This window comes from Lithobates pipiens, unplaced genomic scaffold, assembly GCF_037356315.1.
Source record: "Lithobates pipiens isolate NorthernLeopardFrog02 unplaced genomic scaffold, aLitPip1_a1.2 Scaffold_18, whole genome shotgun sequence".
NCBI lineage: Eukaryota > Metazoa > Chordata > Amphibia > Anura > Ranidae > Lithobates > Lithobates pipiens.
In genome coordinates, this window is record NW_027507758.1 from 220,665,010 (window position 1) to 220,687,801 (window position 22,792).

The following is a 22,792-nucleotide window of genomic DNA, read 5'->3' on the forward strand; positions in this document are numbered from 1 at the left end:
TATATATGTGATGATACACGGCATTTATCATGTGAAATTATTCATACTGTGGAATACTCTTAAAGTGGTTGTAAACAAACTTAAAAAAAAAAAAAACTAACACCTGCAAGACAAAGGCATAATGAGCTAGTATGCATAGCATACTAGCTCATTATGTGATACTCACCCGAGATCGAAGCCCTCGCTGCGGTGCCTGTACACAGCACCGGCCGGCGACATCACTCCCGGGGGTTACTTTCGGATATTATAAAGATTCTAATTTATTAGGGGAGCACAGCACGGCACAGTGATTTATTTTTAGGATAACATTAGTATTCACAAATTTTCTTACCAGTTGACACAGGTCTTTGGCTCCCTTTCCCTTGGATATTTGAGGGACCAGAATTTGTTCTTTTCTCATGGGTATCTCTGGTAGAAACATCAGGCGATGTGCACATAGATTTTTCATCTGTTGATCTTGGGCGGGAAATTTTGAAATTGTTTCCACATTTTTGAGAACAAGGCTTTACACCCTTGCAGGCTGATGCCAAACATTCACTATATACAGATGTGCATGAATTGGATATAGAACAGGAGCTCAAATCACTCAGATCATAAAAACCTGTTGAAAATAATAGATATTTAGTGTCGTAGTAATTGTATTGGTACCAATAATTATATATACTGTGTATATATATATATATATATATATATATATATATATATATATACACTATATATATATATATATATATATATATATATATACACAATATATATATATATATATATATACAGTGCCTTGCGAAAGTATTCGGCCCCCTTGAACTTTTCAACCTTTTGCCACATTTTAGGCTTCAAACATACAGATATAACATTTTAATTTTTTGTGAAGAATCACCAACAAGTGGGACACAATTGTGAAGTGGAATGAAATCTATTGGATTTTTGAAACTTTTTTAACTAATAAAAAAATGAAAAGTGGGGCGTGCAAAATTATTCGGCCCCCTTGCGTTAATACTTTGTAGAGCCACCTATTGCTGCGATTACAGCTGCAAGTTGCTTGGGGTATGTCTCTATCAGTTTTTCACATCGAGAGACTGAAATTCTTGCCCATTCTTCCTTGCAAAACAGCTCAAGCTCAGTGAGGTGAGAGAGTGTTTGTGAACAGCAGTTTTCAGCTCTTTCCACAGATTCTCGATTGGATTCAGGTCTGGACTTTGACTTGGTCATTCTAACACCTGGATACGTTTATTTGTGAACCATTCCTTTGTAGATTTTGCTGTATGTTTGGGATCATTGTCTTGTTGGAAGATAAATCTCCATCCCAGTTTCAGGTCTTTTGCAGACTCCAACAGGTTTTCATCCAGAATGGTCCTGTATTTGGCTGCATCCATCTTCCCCTCAATTTTAACCATTTTCCCTGTCCCTGCTGAAGAAAAGCAGGCTCAAACCATGATGCTGCCACCACCATGTTTGACAGTGGGGATGGTGTGTTGAGGGTGATGAGCTGTGTTGCTTTTACACCAAACATATCGTTTTGCATTGTGGGCAAAAAGTTTGATTTTGGTTTCATCTGACCAGAGCACCTTCTTCCACATGTTTGGTGTGTCTCCCAGGTGGCTTGTGGCAAACTTTAGACAAGACTTTTTAAGTATATCTTTGAGAAATGGCTTTCTTCTTGCCACTTTTAAATAAAGGCCAGATTTGTGCAGTGTACGACTGATTGTTGTCCTATGGACAGACTCTCCCACCTCAGCTGCAGTTCTCTGCAGTTCATCCAGAGTGATCATGGGCCTCTTGGCTGCATCTCTGATCAGTCTTCTCCTTGTCTGAGCTGAAAGTTTAGAGGGACGGCCAGGTCTTGGTAGATTTGCAGTGGTCTGATACTCCTTCCATTTCAAAATGATCGCATGCACAGTGCTCCTTGGGATGTTTAAAGCTTGGGAAATCTTTTTGTATCCAAATCCGGCTGTAAACTTCTCCACAACAGTATTACGGACCTGCCTGGTGTGTTCCTTGGTCTTCATGATGCTCTCTGCTCTTTCAACAGAACCCTGAGACTATCACAGAGCAGGTGCATTTATACAGAGACTTGATTACACATTGGTGGATTCTATTTATCACCATCAGTCATTTAGGACAACATTGGATCATTCAGAGATCCTCGCTGAACTTCTGGAGTGAGTTTGCTGCACTGAAAGTAAAGGGGCCGAATAATTTTGCAAGCACCACTTTTCAGTTTTTTATTTACTAAAAAAGTTTAAATTATCCAATAGATTTCGTTCCACTTCACAATTGTCTCCCACTTGTTGGTGATTCTTCACAAAAAATAAAAATTTTATATCTTTATGTTTGAAGCCTGAAATGTGGCAAAAGGTTGAAAAGTTCAAGGGGGCCGAATACTTTCGCAAGGCACTGTATATATATAATAAAATGAAAAGGTGGCACAGCAAAAGGGACTAAGCCGTAATATCCACTTGAAACATGTACACCAACTGCAGCAGGATTTCTAGCACATATAACATTATGGAGGTCAACAATGGCTTACAAAGCCGGTAAGTAGAGGTATGTGGAGGAAGTGCTGGCTTGTATGTTGCACCCTGGTTCATACAAACAAAACTCAAATAAAGTGAGTGCATATATGTGAATATTACTGGAAGCTTATGGCGAACCTCTGTTGGAAAAAAGCAGCATAGAAAATGGTCATAGCGGCTCCTACTGCACACAGATGAGGATCCCTATATACCCCACCTCCACTTTAACCCTACGGGGGTACCTGTTGGTAATTTGTGTATGTGTGGGATATTTTTGAATATGTTTGTATCTATTTTTGGTTGAATTGTATTAAAATGTATATTTTTTTATCTTAAACCTTGGGTCTGTGTATCAGTGTCGTGATAGTCCATTAGCCTGTCTGGGTGTCCTTGTGTATTGGTCAGCATCAGCAACTGTCCTCACATTTTCACCCTTCCACCTTTTATAGTTATCAGAAGAAATTATCACTATTGATAAATGTGATTGCAAAAAAAACTTCTTCTTTATATTGCAACAGAAAAAAAAATTGAAACTGAAAATAAGTTTTCTCAGATTAGATTCCAAACAGAGATAGTTGTGTTTTGCGACATTACTCAATTCGGAAACATGCTTCTAGTAGAAATGACCTGATATGCACTATAGTTCAGGTAAAGTGATATGATAGAGTTTCAGATTTTCTAAGGTATTGTAACAGACAAACCGTCACCTATCAAAGCTTAGATAAAAGCTACAGCAACTGTAATAACTGCAAAATTGCTGTGAACAAGAATTTTATCCTATCCTAATTTTGTTCAATCTAGGGCAGCCTTATTCAACCAGAATGCCTTCAGGTTTCTTCAGTGGTGCCTTGGCAAAATACCTAAAAATTGCATATTAGCCAGCAGGTGTATAAGGCCTGCTTTTTAGTTACACAAAGCCACATTGTGCACCATTACAACCTTCAAGCTGCTGGCCTCCTATCAATCAATCATCTGTTGATAAAAGGTACCTCTAGCACCTTCACAGCATCCTTGTTTTTTGCCCTTTCCCTGCCCCTCTCCATCAGCACTGAGGTCACATCGGCTGAGTAAAGGAGAGAAGCTGAGGGAGAAGAGAAACATTGGGTACCAGTGTGCAAAGATGTATTTGCTTTGTAGGAATAAAGTACTTCTAATATTGGGTGTCCTACGTGTGTGGATGTTGCTGCACCATGAAAAATTATTAGTAACTATTAGTATAGTTTTGTTTTTTACATTTTAGAATGGGGTGCCTTGATATTGTCTATAATTTAAAAAGAGAAGACATAAGAGGGTGCCCCAGGAATTTTATGGGCAAGGGTTGAAACCAGATGTAGAAGTAGAGATGTATGTATAAATAAAATTACAAAATGTATTATTATATTATCATTTTAAAAGGGTGCCTTGACTGAAATAAGGTTGAGAAACACTGGTCTAGGGGACAGTAAAAGCACTTTCATTTACCTGATCCTCCACTCCTCTGAGTGCACTGTCCCTCAGCATCATCACATACAATGCAGGGCTATGGACTCTTGATCATGTCAGCACCTTAGACCAGTGAAACATTTTTTATTTTGTTTAACCAGTGGGTTGAAGTCCATACATAATAATTTTTTTGTTTGTTTGTTTAACCAGCAGGTTGAACATAAAAAAAGACCAGATTCCCCCATTCACACACTCAATGCGTTAGGGGGAATCCTGCTGAGCCTTTGTATTCTGACACTGTGGGACCAGTCTATAAGCACAGAGGAGGGGAGGATCAGGTAACTGCTTCTCAACATCTTCCCTGCTTTAGAAGTTCACTGAGCAGTGAAAATTGAAAAATATTAGAAAAGAGAAAGAAGATAAAGGAGCAGCACTACTTGGACACTGATAAGTCATTTTTTTCCTTCTGGATCTTCTATCCAGACTAAACGCTCGTACACACAATGAGAATATCGGACGAATGATCATCCGTTTTTTCCTGCTAGTCTCATATAAAAAATGAAGAGGTTATTAAAGGTATGAAAATTCTAGTATGACAGAATACAGTCTCGGAAATTATGTAATGTGTTGTATTTTAATGTATTCTATCATTTCTGAGCAAGCATTGTCTTGGTCTTCCGATTTTTTTCGGAGGAATACTGCACTTATTCAACAAAAGTCATACGTTCTGGTATCGTATGAGAACATTTTTCATGTTTGTCCCTTCGGATAATTTAGCATAAACTGTCAAGATCATCTATCGAAAGCTGGGCACTAACAATCAGACTATCATACGATTTCTTCAAAAGCTGTATTTTTTGTCCAATTTTCTGATTGTGTATACTAGGTTTAACCTCCCTGGCGGTATTCCAGAGTGTGGCTCGGGGTGGATTTTCAGTAAAAAAAGTGGTAACCCCCGAGCCACACTCAGGATCGCATCGCAGGATCCCGGCAAAGTTACTTACCTTGTCCCCAGGATCCTGTGATGTCCTCCTGCTGTGTGCGCGAGCCGTGTCTCCGCTCGATCTATCACAGCGCCGGGCTCCATTCCCTGTGAGCGACGCAAGGGGATGGAGCACGGCACCAAATTCAAAAAGTGAAAAACACACTTACATATTACATTACTGTATCACATTATTTCCCCTCCCTTTTGTCCCTAGTGCTTTGTCCAGTGCCCTGCATGCAGTTTTATATTATATATACTGTTCTTTCTTCCTCGAAACTTGAGATTGTCCATAGCAACCAAAAAGTGTCCCTTTATGTCAAAAGCGGGTTTTAGACCTGATAGAAAACAGCAATAATAAATTAGAATCACTTGCCGGTTGAACTGGATGGACTGGTGTCTTTATTCAACCTTACTAACTATGTAAGAATTGAACAATAGTGATTTATGGGGAAATTCGTCATCAAACACTGAAAGTAACGACAGCGACAATTCTGCAACTGAGAAAAATTTGCTGTTTTTGATTTGATTACATTACTTAATAAATTGTATTATTATTATATTATTATTTGTTATAATTATCTAGAGTTATTTATTATCTTATAATTTATGATTTCGTGTTTCAAACTTTATCATACCTGGGAGGTCTACTAGACTCTTGTTTGGATAGATTTAAGTGTGTTATTCCTAAGAATTACAGGCCTACAATATAAAACACCAAATGTCTATGCAAAACAATTTACTGCATCAAAAATCTGACATAATCATACCGCCAGGGAGGTTGACTAAAGTCAATTCCTAATTTATAATTGCGTTATCAACCACAAAAGTAAACTTTTGATCTGCTGGTCTGTTTTCTTACCTGAGCTTGGCCTGCTATCACTTTCCAGATGTTCTGTTGATGATTTATCTCCATCTAGTTTGCGTGCACTTATTTGCTGATCAAGGCGATTCCTCAAGTGAGACTAAGACAAACAAAAAACAAGTTAGCTGGAATGTTTATGACACGGATATATACAACATCCCTTAAATGGTGGTTTGGGAAACAAGGAGGGGCCCCACTCCTTGTTTCTCTCTCAGTTTGCTGGAATTTTGGCCTCTGGTCTCCTTCAGTGGCAGCCCTGAGTATTTGGATCCACTACCTGCTCCATATTATTTCAGACATATTTGGACTTTACAGGGTGCTTCAGAGGTACTAGTGCATTGCGCCTTTTACTTTTCCACTTAAATGTTGGTTTACTCCACTAAGGAGGGCCATACATTACTCATTTTATTTCGTTCAACCAGTGGGTTGAGCCTTTGTATTTTGATGACAGGGATACTTCCCAGCCATTAGGATACACTCATCACTACTGTCAGCTCGGTGGCACTGAGTGGTTATACAGAAGTTGACATGGATCAAAATTCAGCTGGTCCCTGCTGAACCGGGCAAATTTCAATCGATGTCCCTGATGAACTAGACAAATTTCAGTCCATGTCATATTCAAACTTTTTTACCAATATATAGGATTCTTTCATTAGCATAAAAACAGACATTAATGTTTTCACTGTTAAAGAAACTTCCCATCAGGTATATATTAACAATTAACATTACAAACAGAGCTGCTGTTAGAAATTGCAGGGCACATACAGTCTCATTGACAGGGCCCTGGCCGAAAGTGACTGAGGACATAGATTTATCAGTCCCTTTCTCTGCACCCCCAGCTGCACAGATGAATGAATTGGAAGTGCTCTGAAGCTTCTTGCTCATTCACAAACTGGAGCATGGTAAACACAGTTTACTATACTTCAGTGATGAATGGACACAGGAGTGACTGGTACCAATCACTCATAGGGGGTTTATTTACTAAAGGCAAATCCACTTTACACTGGATGCCGCTGTCAAAATAATGTAATCAGTGGCTGCAGCCTCTGATTGTCTAAATATTTTTGACATGTCCTTTTCGACAAAAGTTGTGTAAATAATCTGTCAAGGTGGAGAGACAACTCACTTATCAAAAATTTCAATCCATCTATGCTAACAGTACAAATTGTATTTGGACACCCAATGCTGTCAGCTTTCAGAAACCCAAACAGTGCCTGCATCTTTTGGCTGACAATTTCCCAACAGGTTCCTTTGATAAAAGTTGACTGATGCTGACTATTAGTAGTGCCCGTCTCTTTTATCTATATGAGGATATACCGAGGGCCTAAAACGTCAGGAGAGAAGTATATATCCAGGAACTGGCACACCCTCGCAACATCATCCATCACCAGTAAGAACATCAAACTGGGGCATCTTAAAAGTTGGATCTAGTAAAGAGGAAGACGGCCCCAGATAAAGACCCCCACTTTTATGCGGTTCAACCCTGCAGGGGTTTGGAAATATGGTGAGTGGGGAACTGAAGGGGAGCACTACCGTCACTTTATGCTGTTTGCACAGGATTTTGCACAAGTCACTTTGGATTGTTTTGTGGGCAACTAGTACTATTAACTGAATCAAAACATCAAAACAACCTGATGTATTTCACTATATAAACTGAGTTTACTGTTAAAAATAAGTGTGAAATTCAAGGGTGTAATAAGATGTCCACTTGCCGCCTTCTCACTGTATCCTAACTGAGGGTGTAGCAAGATGGCGGCAATGGATTATCACTTCCCTTACAAAATCTGAAGGGTCGTCTAATCTGACAAAATACCGACCACGCATTGATCCAAATGCAGCCAATTCAGCAAGGACTCGCTGAATTTAAAACCATGCATGGGCTATCTGGCTGAACACAAGTCAGTTTATTTCAGGACTGGTGGACAAAAATACAAATTCCTCAGAAGCTAAACCAGTTGCTTTAACATATGAATTCAGCTTTATTAATGGGATTAACTGTGATCTTGGGGGTGTTCAGCATTTGTATATATTCTTTTCTAATGCAAGGGTTTGATAACTTAGGGTTGAAAAAAGAAAGTTCTTCTTGTTTAACCACTTCAGCCCAGGAAAAATTTACCCTCTTCCTGACCAAAGCACTTTTTGCGATACGGCGCTGCATCGCTTTAGCTGACAAATTGTGCGGTTGTGCGATGTTGCACCCAAACAAAATTGACTTCCTTTCTTTTCCCACAAATAGAGCTTTGTTTTGATGGTATTTGATCACATCTGCGGTTTTTATTTTCTTTGCTATAAACAATAAAAATAGCGACAATTTTGAAGAAAAAGCAATATTTTTTACTTTTTGCTATAATAAATATCCCCCAAGAATATATAAATATTCAATTTTTTTCCTCAGTTTAGGCTGATATGTATTCGTCTACATATTTTTGGTTAAAAAAAAAAATCGCAATAGGCGTATATTGATTGGTTTGAGCAAACGTTATAGCATCTACAAAATAGGATCTAGATTTTTGCCATTTTTATTATTATTTTTTTTTATTAGCAATGGCGGCGATCTGCAATTTTTATCGTGACTGCGACATTATGGCGGACACTTTTGACACTCTTTTGGGACCATTGTCATTTATACAGCGATCAGTGCTATAAAATTGCACTGATTACTGTATAAATGACACTGGCATGGAAGGGGTTAAACACTAGGGGGTGATCAAGGGGTTAATTGTGTCCTAGTAGGGAGTGATCCTAACAGTGGGGGGGGGATGAGCTACAGGGAGCAGTAGATCCCTGTCTTGTCACTTGTTTATATAGGCATCTCCCCATTCTGCCGCTCTGTGACACAATCGCGGGACACCGGTGGACATTGAGTCTGCAGGTCCCATGGGCACAGTCACGGCGCACACGGCGGGCGTGTGCATGCCCACAATGCCCCCACAGGAAGGGGACGTTCCTGTACGGCCATTTGCGCAGCCGTGCCATTGTGCAAACGTTCATTGTCGTGCACTGGTCGGCAAGCGGTTAAAAAAATCTGTGTCTCCTTCATAATTTATATAAACCTTTTCGTTGCTACTCTGACACATACCCTCTATACCTGGACCCTGATTTTTTAATTGACAGCCTTCTCTAGGCTAAAGCCTGGTACACACAATGAAATTATTGGATGAATGATTTCCATTTTTTTTTTTTTTGGATGCTAGTCTACATCAAAAATGAAGAGGATACTAAACTTTAGGGCCCATACACACAATCAGAAAATTGTACAAAAAATACCACTTTTGAAGTGATAGTGCGAGCTTTTGAGATCCAATTACGATAGTTCATCCAAAATTATCTGAAGAGACAAGCAATTTTTTGGTATCAATCAGTACAGTATTTGTCTGAAAATACAATACAAATACAGCACATTACATCACTTCCAAATCTTTATTCTGTTGTGCAAGAATTTTCGGAAGTTTAGATCCATTTTCGATATGGATACTAGCATGCAAAAAAAAACAAAAAGCTAAAGATTATTTGTCCGATAATATTATTGTGTGAACAAGGCTTAATGAAAATTTTCGTATGACAGAATAAAAATTCGGAAGTGATATAATGTATTGTATTCTATTTGTATTGTATTTTTGGATGAAAACTGTACTGATTAAACAAAAATGTTAAAACAAATGATCTGATATCTTACGAGAACAATTTTTATATTTGTCTCTTCTTCAGATTACCATACGATCTCTGCGAAAGCAGTATTTTTCATATTTTCTGATCGTGTGCACAGGAGCGACAGTTCCTTCAGTTTTTATTATATTGAGTCCAATGGTAATCTTGGGGGTATTTAGCTTTTTGTGTATTTTATTTTATAACTGAGGAGGTTGATAAATCAGGTCTAAAAGAGAAACTACAGTAGTACCTTGCATTATGAGCATAATTCGATCCAGAAGCATGCTTGTAATCCAAAGCACTCGTATATCAAAGCGAGTTTCCCCATAGGAATCAATGGAAACCGCATGTACCCAGAGGTGGGGGGGGGGGGGGGGCGCCAGAGACACTCGAAAACACTCAGAGACGAGTGTCTCCGAACGTCTCCGAGAGTCACCGGCTCCCCTCCCATCTAGCCGCATGCGGTACTGCACACCCCAGAGACTTCAATCCTGCTCGTCTTGCAAGACAACGCTCGCTACGCGAGGCAGAATTTTTTTTACTTTAGAATTTTACTGTGCTCTTGGTAAAACACAAAATGTTGCAAAAATAAACTTTGCGTTTTTATTTCAGTTTTGCAACAGTATGCTTATAAATAAAAAAAGTTACACTGTAGCTGCCTCTGCAGCTGACTACAGTGTAACTTCTGTTTATCTATATTTTTTTTTTATGCGGCTAAAAATATAATTGAATGCATTTATGTGAACTTTTTTGCCTGTTAAAGATGTATATATTCTCCTTAGCCAGTAGTATCTAGACACTGCTGGCAGACAACATGGCTGTGTCCTACACCTCTGAAGTCCTTCCTTAGGAGCAGTGGAGGCCACTCGATTAGGGGCGCAGGGGTACCGCCCTCCTAATCCATGCGTCCGGCCCTTAATCTACATGCTTAGGAGCCTGCAAAAAATAGCGCCTGCAAAGCGCCCTGAAACAGAGGCTGCTGTCTCTCCAGTGTGAAAGCCCGAGGGCTTTCACACTGGAGCGGTGCGCTTGCAGGACGGTCAAAAAAGTCCTGCAAGCCGCATCTTTGGAGCGCTGTAGGAGCAGTGTATTTACCGCTCCTAAAGCGCCCCTTCCCATAGAAAACAATGGAGCAGCGCTACAAACCTGCCTGCAAAGCGCAGCTGCAGCAGCACTTTGCGGGTGCTTTTAACCATTTTTTGTCTGCTAGTGGGGGTTAAAACTGCCCCACTAGCGGCCACATAGCACCGCTAAAAGGATGGTAAAGCGCTGCTAAATAGGCAGCCCATAGATGATTTTTTTTTTCATTCAACCTGGGGATTGAACGTAAAAGAAAAGACTCAATTCTTATAGTCACACATTGGAATTGAATAGGGGAATTACCCCCTCTGAGCTATTGTGTTCTGACAGCGGGGGGGGGGAGAGACTTCCCCTCCATCAGAACATACTGAGTGATCGTGATGCTGGCTATAGCTGGCAGCACTGTGGCATTTATCCAACAGGCTGGCTGTACAGAAGTCGGCCAATAGATCGACTTTTGTACAACCAGGTTGCCCATACATGGATCGAAATTTGGCCAGTCCCTGCACAAGCATTCGAAATTCGATCCATGTATGGCTGGCTTTAGCCTTTAGTGAATCTTTAACTTGATGTGGTGCTTTAAATAACTGACGGCAGTTCAGTTAAACAGAAAAAGATGAGTAGTTAAACTTCAAGTAACTCTTCAGTTCTACTTGAGTTAACTATTAAGAAGTAATGAGTAACATATTGAGTGGCATGTTGGTGAAAGCACTGCTTGTTCAAGAGAAAGCATGGTCAACATTAGGATTTAAAGGTTAGTGCAAGCAACATAAATGGCTCCCATGCAAGCACACACTAAACTCCAAACTTGGCTCTTGCAGAATATCTGTAATGCACACACATTCGGAATTTCAGCCAGCAAAAGACAGATGAGAGCTTATCATCAGAAAATGCATCTGTGTGTATGCTCCATCGGAATTTAGCTGTCCGAAATTTCCACCAGCAAAAAATTCATAGCATGTTCTCAATTTTCCCAACGGAAATTCCGATCGTGTGTATGCAATTCCAACACGCAAAAACTCACGCATGCTCAGATTCAACTATGAGATGGATGCTATTAGCTACTGTGTATTGAACTTCCATTTTCTAGTCCCCTCATACGTGTTGTACGTCACCGCGTTCTTGGCGGTCGGAATTTGGTGTGACCGTGTGTATGCAAGACAGCTTGAGCGAAATCCTGCCGGAATTCCATCAGGAAAACCATCAGAGCTTTTTCCCATGAGAATTCCGATCGTGTATACTGGGCATAAGAAAATATTTGCTTTCAGAACCAGTGGATGAAAGTCTCGCCTTAACACATATTCCAATGCAATCCGCTATTCCTTTCAAGAGATCCTATCTCTAACTTAAAAAAACTGCAGGTAAAAGTATAGTAAAATCAAGTATTTTAAAGTGGTTGTAAACCCTTACAAACCACTTTGACCTACAGGTAAGACTAGATTAAGTCTTACCTGTAGGTCTAAGAAATATCTCCTAAACCTATACGGTTAAGGAGATATTTGCCCGAAGACAGGCACCGATGTCTACTGCGCATGCGCCGTAAACAGCGGCGCGCAGGTGCACTGAGCGCGGCATCGTCAATGACGAAGGTGCCACGCGTGTCGGCTCCCGCGATGCATAGTAGTCCATTATGCTTTGCCTTTGCAGGGAATGAAAGAGGAAGTAAACTCATCAGGGTTTACTTCCTCTTTAAATGCTTACTTGCAGTATTATTTATTTATTCCATAAATCTTTTAAGTGCCTATAAACTTACTAGAAAAATTAACTAGCCAGTTCCATAGCACAACAGCCAGGGGAGGAGGGAAGAGGAATTATATAGATTGTATATAGAAAATGTATATACAATTTTTTTTTTAAATGTATCGCAAATTTGCAATACATGCACATTTCCCATGTTTTATCCATCCATACAAGAACAGGAAAATACAAAAAAATTTATTTAAAAAGCAAAAAATGCACTCATCTCATAAGTTCTGCTGAGCTGGGCTAAAAATATAAAGCATTGTTGTGGACTAAATGGTGTCAGCCCTGCCAAGTGTCTTTTGCTAAAGTACTCAACCACACCTACTCTCAGATATCCACAGCATATAAAGGCTAATTGTTCTGTAATCCGTGATAAGAAGTAAAAAAGTATAATAATAACCATGCCACCTAAAACTTCTAAGAAAATAGAAAAAACTGTAAAAAGTCTTTGAAAAATACAATTTTTCTAAAGTAAATTGTGCGTGATTATTTTCACCTCTATAGATAGGTCAGGAATGAAAATTCACACTGCCCTATTACACTACCTGCATTTTTTGTGCATGTCAGCTGCACTTTCCCATAGACTTCTATTATATCCCATACTTTTGAAGCACTTTTTTCAAAGTACACCAAATGTCCTGCATGTAAGACTTTTAGCGAGCTTTCAGAAGACACATCAAAACTGTGGGACATAATAGAATTGTATGGGAAAGCACAGCTAACCTGCACATAAACTGTGGGTACACTGCACTGCGGGCAAAGCGCAGCTGATCAGTGTGAAGCCACCCAAAGTACTGGTAAACAGCAGCATTCTCTGATTGTTGTGGTGGAAAGATGGGGCAGTGATGCCGCAATCTGCATCCTGTCAAATCAGAAAATGCCTTGTATTGATGGAAAAAATACAAGTCCTTTTATGAATCTCTGTTGTGGTCAGAATTCAGAGGGCAACTGTAACTGTCAGCTTTCCCAGCGGCCCTTTAGGTGTGCGATAAGCATACTTACATCGTGCCAAGCTGGACCAATGTAAGTAAGTACAATAAAGATTGTACTTGAAGTTTAGCTTAAGGCTCCAAGCACACTAGCGTTTCTATTAAGCTAAGCAAATGCTGGGGAAAATGTTGGATAAAAAACACTGGTAATAGGTGTTTGTAGTAGTGTTTTAACAGCGTTCTAAGAGTGTTTAGGAGCATTTAGGCGCATTAGCATTTTTGCATTAAAAGGAAAAAAAAAAGCGAAATAAATGCTATTAGTAGCGTTTAGGAGCAATTCTGCTGTAAAAACACTCCAAGAAACTCTACAAAAACATTTTTTTTCTGCTCCTTTAGATGCTGAAGCTCAAAAAAAATGCTAATAGCCTAAAGTAGTGTGCATGGACACATAGGGGGTTATTTACTAAAGGCAAATCGACTTTGCACTACAAGAGCACTTGGAAGTGCAGTCGCTGAAGATCGCTGTAGATCTGAGGGGAAGCTTTGAAATGAGTGGAAGCTCTGCAGATTTTAGCATCCAATGTACAAGCAAAAATGCTGTTTTTTATTTTCCTTGCATGTCCCCCTCGGATCTACAGCGGCTGCACTTCCGAGTCCACTCGTACTGCAAAGTGGCGTTACCTTTAGTAAATAACCCCCATAGAATACCACTATTTGGCTTCTAGGAGCAGAGAAAAACAGCTTCTAAGAGCTAGTGTACATGGAGCCTAAGTATAACTGAAGGCAAAACTTTTTTTGTTTTAGTTTTAGGTTTTTAGAGTGGAGAGGGATTAGAACACCTATTGAATAAAAACATCTCATTAAATAAGGCTATAGTTACCATTTAGTAAATTCCAGAAGAAGCAGAGGATGCAGAGATTATTACTTCTACCTCCAAAATTGGAAGTAAAGATAGAGTGGAGAGGGATTAAGCCAGCCATAGATGGATCGAATCACAATCCATCTAGAGGCAGGCTGATTGTACCCGAGTCGATCCACCGATCAACTTGGGTACAACCACCATGTCGGATTTTTAGCAGGTGATCATTACCAGCATTTATAGCAACTAGCAGTAATCACTGTGTTCTACACCAGGGAAGGTGACCCCCCCTCCCCCCTCCGTCTGGAGAACACAATAGCTCCATGGGAGTGATTTCCCCATAAACACTGACTGCACTCGTGTGGATGTATAAAAGAAAATTGCATCATCTATGGGCTGCTTTTATTGCTATATAGTTCCCCTTTAGGGAAATACAGGCTTCTTTCATACTGCCACGTTACAAAAACACATATGTGTCTTTGCCGCGCTTCCGATGCATTTTGCACCGGTAAAAAAAGGACATGTGAATCAAAAACCAACATCAGATGTGTTTTTGATGCATTTTTGCCATGCTTTTGATGCAGTTTTCATTGATTACATGGAGAGGTGTATTTTTGGTGCATTTTTTTAACACACCAAACATGCCCCAAAAATGCAGCATGCATGACTTTTAAAAATTCAAGAGTTCCATAGGATTTAATGATCATGCGTTTTTCTTTCACAAGTAAAGTAAAAACAAAAGAAAAACTGATCAGTATAAAAAGGCCCTGAGGGTCCTTTCACACGGGGCGGATCAGTGATGATCTCCGCTGAGCAGGCATAGGACAGGTCTGTCTCTGTAGGGACGGAACCTGTCACAGCGCCGCCCTCCCCTATGGTAGATTGGGCGACGACGGACCGCAGTGTCCGTCGTCACCCGATCCGATGACGGATGGAAAAATAGCTTTTTCCTCCGTCACACTTTTTGGGATCGGAGCGGCTCGGATGTCAGCAGACATGTCACCTCTGACATCCAACGCTCCATAGAGCTCTATGGAGCATCCGTTCAGGTTCGCCTGAAAAACTGACAGGCAGACCTGAAAGGAACGTCCATGTGAAAGGGGCCTAACTCTGTATTTGTCCTGTTTGCCATTATCACCATAAGTTTAAATTTGTAAAAAAAACTCCATCAGAACAAGAATAAAGGGGAAACCTTCTCAAGGGGACACTAGTTCTGGTGACCCTGGTGACTACCAGAGATATCCACTCACTTCCTGTTGTGGCTGTGGGACAGGAAGTGAAGGGAAATCTCCCTTATGGAAAAAAAAAGCACACCACCTCCCCTATCCATACGCCCGGCCCCCTTATCTACATAGTGTCACTGGACCATGGATTCCAATGTGGCAGGGTGTTTTTTTGAAGCACCTGGTTAGAGCCAGAGGCTCTAATAGGCTCAGAGTGCAGAGCATTGCTCTCCAAGCCCACCCAGTTTTTGTGACGATAGCAAATGAATTTTCGCTATTTTCACACAATTTTCTCCCCGCCATTCAGGAGGCATGTCGTGAGACCTGTTTCCCGATTGACCAAAGCATCAGGCGATCCTATTGGATGCCTACCACTTTAGCAGAAGAGGAGACACATGGCGGAGGAAGCTTGAGGAGGGTACACTGGAGCACCTGCACTCCAGGAGAGGAGGAGGATATCACAGCCCCATCACACGAGCAGGTAAGTGCCGGGAAAGGGGTTGCTGTCAGTGCCGCCCCCCCCCCAAAAAAAAAGAAGAACCCACCAGCCACCACTGTGTATAACCCTTCCTTAGGGGGGAAGTGAAGGGAAATTTCTCCAATGGGACACAGATGGTAAATAAACAATCTGACAGGGGTTATAACCCTCCCTTAGGCCTTTTTAACATGGGCTGTGGAAAACACAAGCATCTGAGCCATGGTTTTACTGCCCCCCTCCCCCAGCCACCCACCCAATTGCTAAATAACAGCCAGGGGAAGCTGTTCACATGCAGAAGCTGCGATGCTTTGTGTTGTGGCCGCTCTTAGCCCTTGTACACACGGTCGGAGATTCCGACGGAATGTGTCCGATGGGACCGCTTTGTTGGATATTCCGACTGTGTGTGGTCTACATCGGACTGTTTCCATCGGAGTATACGACGGACCAAGTTTTCCAACTTGTTGGTAAAATTTTCCGCCAAAATGCTTCGATCGGACATACTCCGATCATGTGTAGAGAATTCCGATCGGACAAAGTGCCACGCATGCTCAGATCAAATTCCTACACCAAAGCTATTGGCTACTAGTGTGAACGTAGTCCCGTCGTAACGAAATAACGTAATCACGTCGGATTTTCCGACAACTTTGTCCGACCGTGTGTATGCAACAGTTTCGGACAAAATCCGTAGGACCAAATCTGACGGATTTGGTTGTCGGAATCTCCGACCATGTGTACAAGGGCTAAGGCTACATTTACACTGAGGGCTCTTTCAGACAAGCGTTGAATTCTAAGGCAGCCTTAAAGTGTAATAACACACCTATAGTGTTAATGAGCATTTTGGATGCATTGTACAGGCATTCATGTCCTGTCAGGCAACACTCCTAAAAACGCCCTGTGAGGTGTTTTTTTTTTTTTTTTTTTCAAGGCTAAAATGGGAAATGATAAATTTTGATGGTTTGCAACCGCACCTTCAACACCCTGTGAACACCATAGGCGTGTTTACAGTGCATGTACGGTGTGCTTGTGGTGCGTTTTAATAGCAGTTAATGGAGGCAGCTGCAAAGCATCAATGTCTGCCAAACTGTTTTTTTGCCTCACCGTGTGAGGAAGCAATGCCAATTTTGCAGTGTGAACACTTCCATCCGCTCTCTACTTTAACAATTTTTTGTGGCCTTGATAGGTGTTCAGAAAGAACTAAAAACGCAACCCTACCGCCTATTTTCAGGGCCCGTGTAAAAGAGCCCTTAAAACAGGCATTTCATGAGTGTTTTTGAAGCGCCTGTCAAAATTGTGTGCATCGTGGCACCCAGTGGTGTTCACATAGTTGCATTAGCGTCTCATCACATCAAGATTGACCCAACAAGTGTTGTTTGCCAGGCTTTGCCGTTCCCCAAACACTTCCATTGATAGCAATGTAAATGTACTGCAAACGCACCGCAAACACGTCACAACATGCCCTTATGGCATTTACATTGTGTTTACATTGTGTTTGGGATGCATTTAGAAAGTACATACAATAAAAAAACCCGACAGAAGGGGCGTCTGGCAAACGTTATGCAGTCTGCATTGCAGAAGGGTCCGGTGTGTCTTTGGCTGCGAACCAGGTGCGAATTCAGGCAGAAATTCAGACCTGATTAGCAACTGAATCAGTATACAGGGATAAGGGTGGATAAAAATCAATGATGTTTTTAAAAAAATCTGAATTTTTTTATTTCAATTGGATCTTTTTTTTTTTTTTTTATCAAATTTATTTTAATAAAATGCTTTTGAAGTAAAAATCTAAATCTATAGATAGTTTTCTATTTAAGATACATTACAAATTTAGTTTATTCAGCATGAAATGGAGCTTAGTTATGTAGCATGAGGCTGTATCTTGTGCAATATTAAAATTTTTGGTAAACTCATTCAATGAATCCAAGCTCTGCAAGCTGAAATAACATGCACTGCATTGATGTATTCACACAATTTAACAATAACACTCAGATAAAACAAATAAAAAAGGGGGGAACTTGGGACTTTAAATGAAGCATACGACTTTGCGGTGATGAAAAAGATAGATATATAATATCATGTTTATTGGTACATATACACGTGTTGAGTCATAACAAAATACAGTGAATAATTATGCACCATGTGTTACTAATGAGCAATACTATTTATTCATTGTATTTTGTTATGACTCAACATGTGTATATGTACCAATAATAGATATTATATATTGTTTTTTGCTTCATTTAAAGTCCCAAATTTCCCCTCTATTTTATTTCTATGTATTTGTATTTATTTGTATTTGTTTATATGACATGAGTCACTGCCTCGTTTAGAGTCCCACCTACCACCCCCCTTCTCAATGAGATAAAACAAAGCTCAGGAATATTCCTTTATCATATTATTATTTTGTAAATCTAAGTACACTACAAATTCTAACTACCGGCAGGAATAAGTCCTTACATTTAAAGATCACCTGTCATTTCAGATCCATCATGGCAGTGCCTGTTAGCGGGCATCCACTCACCTGCTGCCGCCATGTTTCTCACCTTGATGTCTCACTGCCGCAACACCAGCCATCCCATTAAAGTGAATGGGACTGTCGGTGAGTCAACAGCGGGTCAGTGGGGGAGGCGATGCGGGACAGAGATGACAGTTACTCTTTAAAAATTATGATTTAAATAGAGTTTATTTAAATCAAATCCACCCTGACAGCGATGCAACGGACCCTTGCTGTGACCTGCGACTGCAGCAAGTGTGAGCTCAGCCTGAGGCTGGGTTCACACTTATGTGAATTGGATGCGGATTTCCCAGCATCCAATTCGCATGACAGGAGAGTGTGACCGGCTCTCAATGGAGAGGGTCAACACATCTCCGAGGCGGCTGTGCAGCGCACTGCAAAAGGGTCCTGTATGCCTTTGGCTCCGTTTTAGGTCCGAATTCATAACCCTTCCTTAGGGGGGAAGCGAAGGGACATTTCTCCAATGGGACACAGATGGTAAAAAACAATCTGACAGGGGTTATAACCCTCTCTTAGACCTCTTTTACATGGGCTGTGTTACCCCTGCTGTGAGCCGCATGTGATCTTAGTGTGAACCCAGCCTTAATTTGAGACAAATGCATCAAAAATGCGCCATTAACACGTCTTATTGCATTAGGTGCATTATTGGGCACTCAAACTTCTTTGCACAGCTAATTGTGCCCTAAATCTAATGCGACATGCAGAACTGACAGGCGGCACCACTTCCCAAATGGCCATTAAAGTCAATCAGGCTGTGCTGCAACTGCAAGTCAAACGCTTGGCTCGTGGTTGCAGTGCATTATTATTATTTATATACAGGATTTATATAGCGTCGACAGTTATTATACAGAATTTGACAGCGCCAACAGTTACTATACAGGATTTATATAGCGCCAACAGTTATTAAAAAGGATTTGACAGTGCCAACAGTTATTACAGAGGATTTATATAGCGCCAACAGTTATACAGGATTTATATAGCGCCAACAGTTATTATACAGGATTTATATGTCGCCAACAGTTATTATACAGGATTTATATAGCGCCAACAGTTATTATACAGAATTTATATAGCGCCAACAGTTATTATACAGGATTTATATAGCGCCAACAGTAATTATACTGGATTTATATAGTGCCAACAGTTATTATACAGGATTTATATAGCATCAACAGTTATTATACAGGATTTACAGCACCAACAAAGGTTGGCACTGTTCAGGGTGCAGCTAAGCAGCCTCTGCCAGGTGTTCAGGGTGGCTCCTAAACATCTGTTTTTTTTTATTTTGTTTTGGCTGCCAAACAGCACTTTATAAAGAGGCTAATCATTAGCATGCCATACTAATCATTGGCCTTTTTATAAAGTGCTGTATACAGAGAAAAAACAGAGCCCTCCCGAACACCTGACAGCGGCTGCTTAGCTGCACTCTGAATAGCGATCCTCTGTGAATATCTTTTCACACTTTGGCTAGTGTAAGCCTTTAGTTCTACTTCAAAACAAAAAGACTAGTATGAGCCCCCCAGTCATTCTCACAATATACTGATGGTGAACCTACCTTGTGTCCCTGTAGTGGAGTGTGCGGTAGGTGCAGCACTGCGGCCACCCTCCTGCCCTGTGTCTCCCTTAAGGTGCGGAGTTCCTGTATTCCGGCCAGTGCGGCTTGTATCCTCTCCCTGACCCTGCAGCGATCCCAGGAGCTGACAGCCATGGTGTCCCTTGCTTAGTGAGTCCCTATAGTCCTCTATGAAGGACACAAGAAGAAGGGCCCCCCAGCAGGAGGCTGGAGCAGGATGTCATGTCTACTAGAATGACCGGAGAACTCCAGTCTACACTCCGGACTGGTCGGGTGACTTTTGTGTTAATGTTTGACACCTTCCTGGACGAAACTGCTGGGATCCCTCCCTCTCCTTTCTTCCTATTCTAGTCCCTGAGCACCCCCCACTGAGCTCTACAAGCAACACTCCACCAGTCCTACAATGGTCCTCCTTTATGGCTCCAGGTCACCTCCGACAATAGCAAGGATACTGACATGTCTGGACTGATTGGACTGGAAAAAAGAGAAATGACACAAAAGTATAGATCAACACACTGATTGCAATCTCATTGTACAACCTCCACCCACACCTGAGCATAGACCTTTCACGCATTAATGTGAGCGCCACCTTTTGCTGCCCTACACCTGACAAATGCCCCAAAAGTAGCACCAGTACCTTTTTCGTGGATATTCGTGACCATTTTGTTGTTTATAACAAATGATCTCGCCCGGCAAAGCGCACATCTGCTATGGGTGCTTGGGGTGCTATCCACAATTAGCGCTCCATTCACACCTCAGGGTTTTGTAGCTTGAACCTCTAAAATGCTCAGAAGAAGAGAAGAAAAAAATCAATTATTGTCTACAAAGTTGGTTCACATCTCCACTCCAAAACGCCCGAAGCCCCAAAAAGTTTTGGAGCTGCTTTTGTAGCGCGACTCGGGCAGATTGGTGTGTTCTTTGAAGCAGCTGAAAATAGAAAACACATAGCAACGAAGGATGTGACAGATAATAGACACAAAAACACCAAAGCTCCACAACGCTTGGAAAAACACTGCACAAAAACGCTCATAAACGTGCATACAAACGCACAGCAAAATGCCCCCAAAAAGTGCAAAAATACTTCAAGCATCGCTCTTCTATGTGATTACCCAGCAGTTCAACATTGTACAGACCGGTCACTTACCTATGAATATTGCTCAACGTTTCATATCTGTGGAGGGAATCTCCCTTATGCCCTGTACACGCGGTCGGAAATTTCTGACGGAAAAGGTCCGATTGGATTATATTGCCGTAAAATCCGATCGTGTGCGGGCTCTATCGGACTTTTTCCATCGGAGATTCCGACAGAAAAAATTTGAGAGCAGGATCTCAAATTTTCCAACAAAAAAATCAGACCTGACTTTTTCCGATCGTTTGTAGATAATTCCGATCAAAGTGCCACGCATGCTCAGATCAAATTATGAGACCAAAGCTATTGGCTACTAGCCTGAACGTAGTCCCGTTGTAACGAACAAATGTCATCACATTCCGAACGATCGGCTTTTCCCTCAACTTTGTCCGGCCGTGTGTATGCAACACCAGTTTCAGATGGATTTTGTGGTCGGAATGTCCGACCATGTGTACAAGGCATTAGAATTTGCTATTTGTGTCTTTTCTTTTTTAAGTGGCCTTTTTATGACAATTATCATACTCTCTTCTACCTCTTTATGCTATCATATAGCTTTTCTGTAATATGCAAATGTTCATTTTTATCTCCAATAAAATCGAAGTGAAAGAAAAGTGCAAAAACACAACACTCAGGGGTGAATGCAGCCTATTGGCACCACAAGCGCAACCCACTTTTGAAGCGCATAGTGGCGGCTGGTGGTATATTTTTTTGGACGGCAAACAATGCACCCACAGCCACCCCCCAGGTTGGTAACCCCCACCCCCTGGTCCATCTAGGTCAAAGGGAGCACTTCCTCTGGGCGGTGGCTTCCCCTGCGTCTCCTCCTCTTTGTTATCACGGCAGCTTCCACCATGCATCTCCTCCTCCTAGGCGGCCTATAGGATCGCTTCTCCTCTTGGCCAATCAGATCACGGGTCTCGGGACCCATTCCCTGACTGGCTGGGAGGAGAATCAGAAAGACAATAGCAAATAGTAATTCGCTATTGTTACACAACTGTTTTTTTTTTAAGCCAGTTAGGGTCCCAGGCTCTAATCATGCGCTTCTGAAAAAAAAACCCCATTGGAATCCATGCGTATGGCACCCTGCATGTGGATTAGGGCCCGAGCGCATGGATTAGGGGGGCAGCACCCCTACGCTCCATATAGACGGGCGGCCGCTGGCAGCACGTGAGCAGTGCGTTTCCTAAATACACATTTTGTGTGTGTGTTTTGTGGTACGTTTATAGGAAACACACAGGAGCATGCGGCCTTGGGGTGGTCATACACACTTAAGCCCCCATTCACACCTATGCGAATTAGATGTGTGTTTCCTCTTTTCGCATCTAATTTGCATAGTAGGAGAACGTGACTGGCTCCCTATGGAGCTGGTTCACATATCTCCAGGGCGGCTGCGGAGCGCACTGCAGAAAAAACGTGTGCGTCTTTGGCTCAGTTTCAGGGCCGAATTCAGGCATATATAATCGGCCCTGATTCGTCACCCTAAAACAGGGAACAGAAACGCACAGTGCTCCTGTGCATGCCGCAGCGGGTTATAGTGTGAACCCGGGCTTAATAAATGATCCATTCATTTTTTGATTGATCTCTTCTGATAGGAATAAATGAGCTTATAATTATAGTCAACAACCTATTCAACCCATATGCCACACACTGGGAAGTGGAGTTCAATTGATATTTAAGATACTATTAGAACAATCATAATTTATCAATCACATCTCTTTTTCCCAAATACAATTTTATAATCTGATCCATTGGGATACAATCACATTCATAAACAAAGTATCTCAGTGTCACTGATTGATGCAACACAATCAGTAATTTTCCAGAGTGATGGATCAA

The 22,792-nt window shown here is 41.3% G+C and overlaps 1 protein-coding gene across 1 annotated transcript in view; it reads right to left on the reverse strand.

The window, feature by feature from the left end:
* The window catches only part of DACT2 (dishevelled binding antagonist of beta catenin 2), a 33,240-nt gene extending 13,147 nt beyond the window's left edge, over positions 1 to 20,093 (reverse strand). Inside the window, exons 1-3 of the mRNA XM_077486584.1 lie at positions 19,810 to 20,093; positions 5,783 to 5,885; positions 332 to 601 (exon numbers count right to left, since the gene is read on the reverse strand). Of these exons, the coding sequence (XP_077342710.1) occupies positions 332 to 601; positions 5,783 to 5,885; positions 19,810 to 19,962 (526 nt within the window). The 5' untranslated portion in view covers positions 19,963 to 20,093. The remainder of the gene's footprint in view (positions 1 to 331; positions 602 to 5,782; positions 5,886 to 19,809) is intronic.
* Positions 20,094 to 22,792: the final 2,699 nt, after the last annotated feature.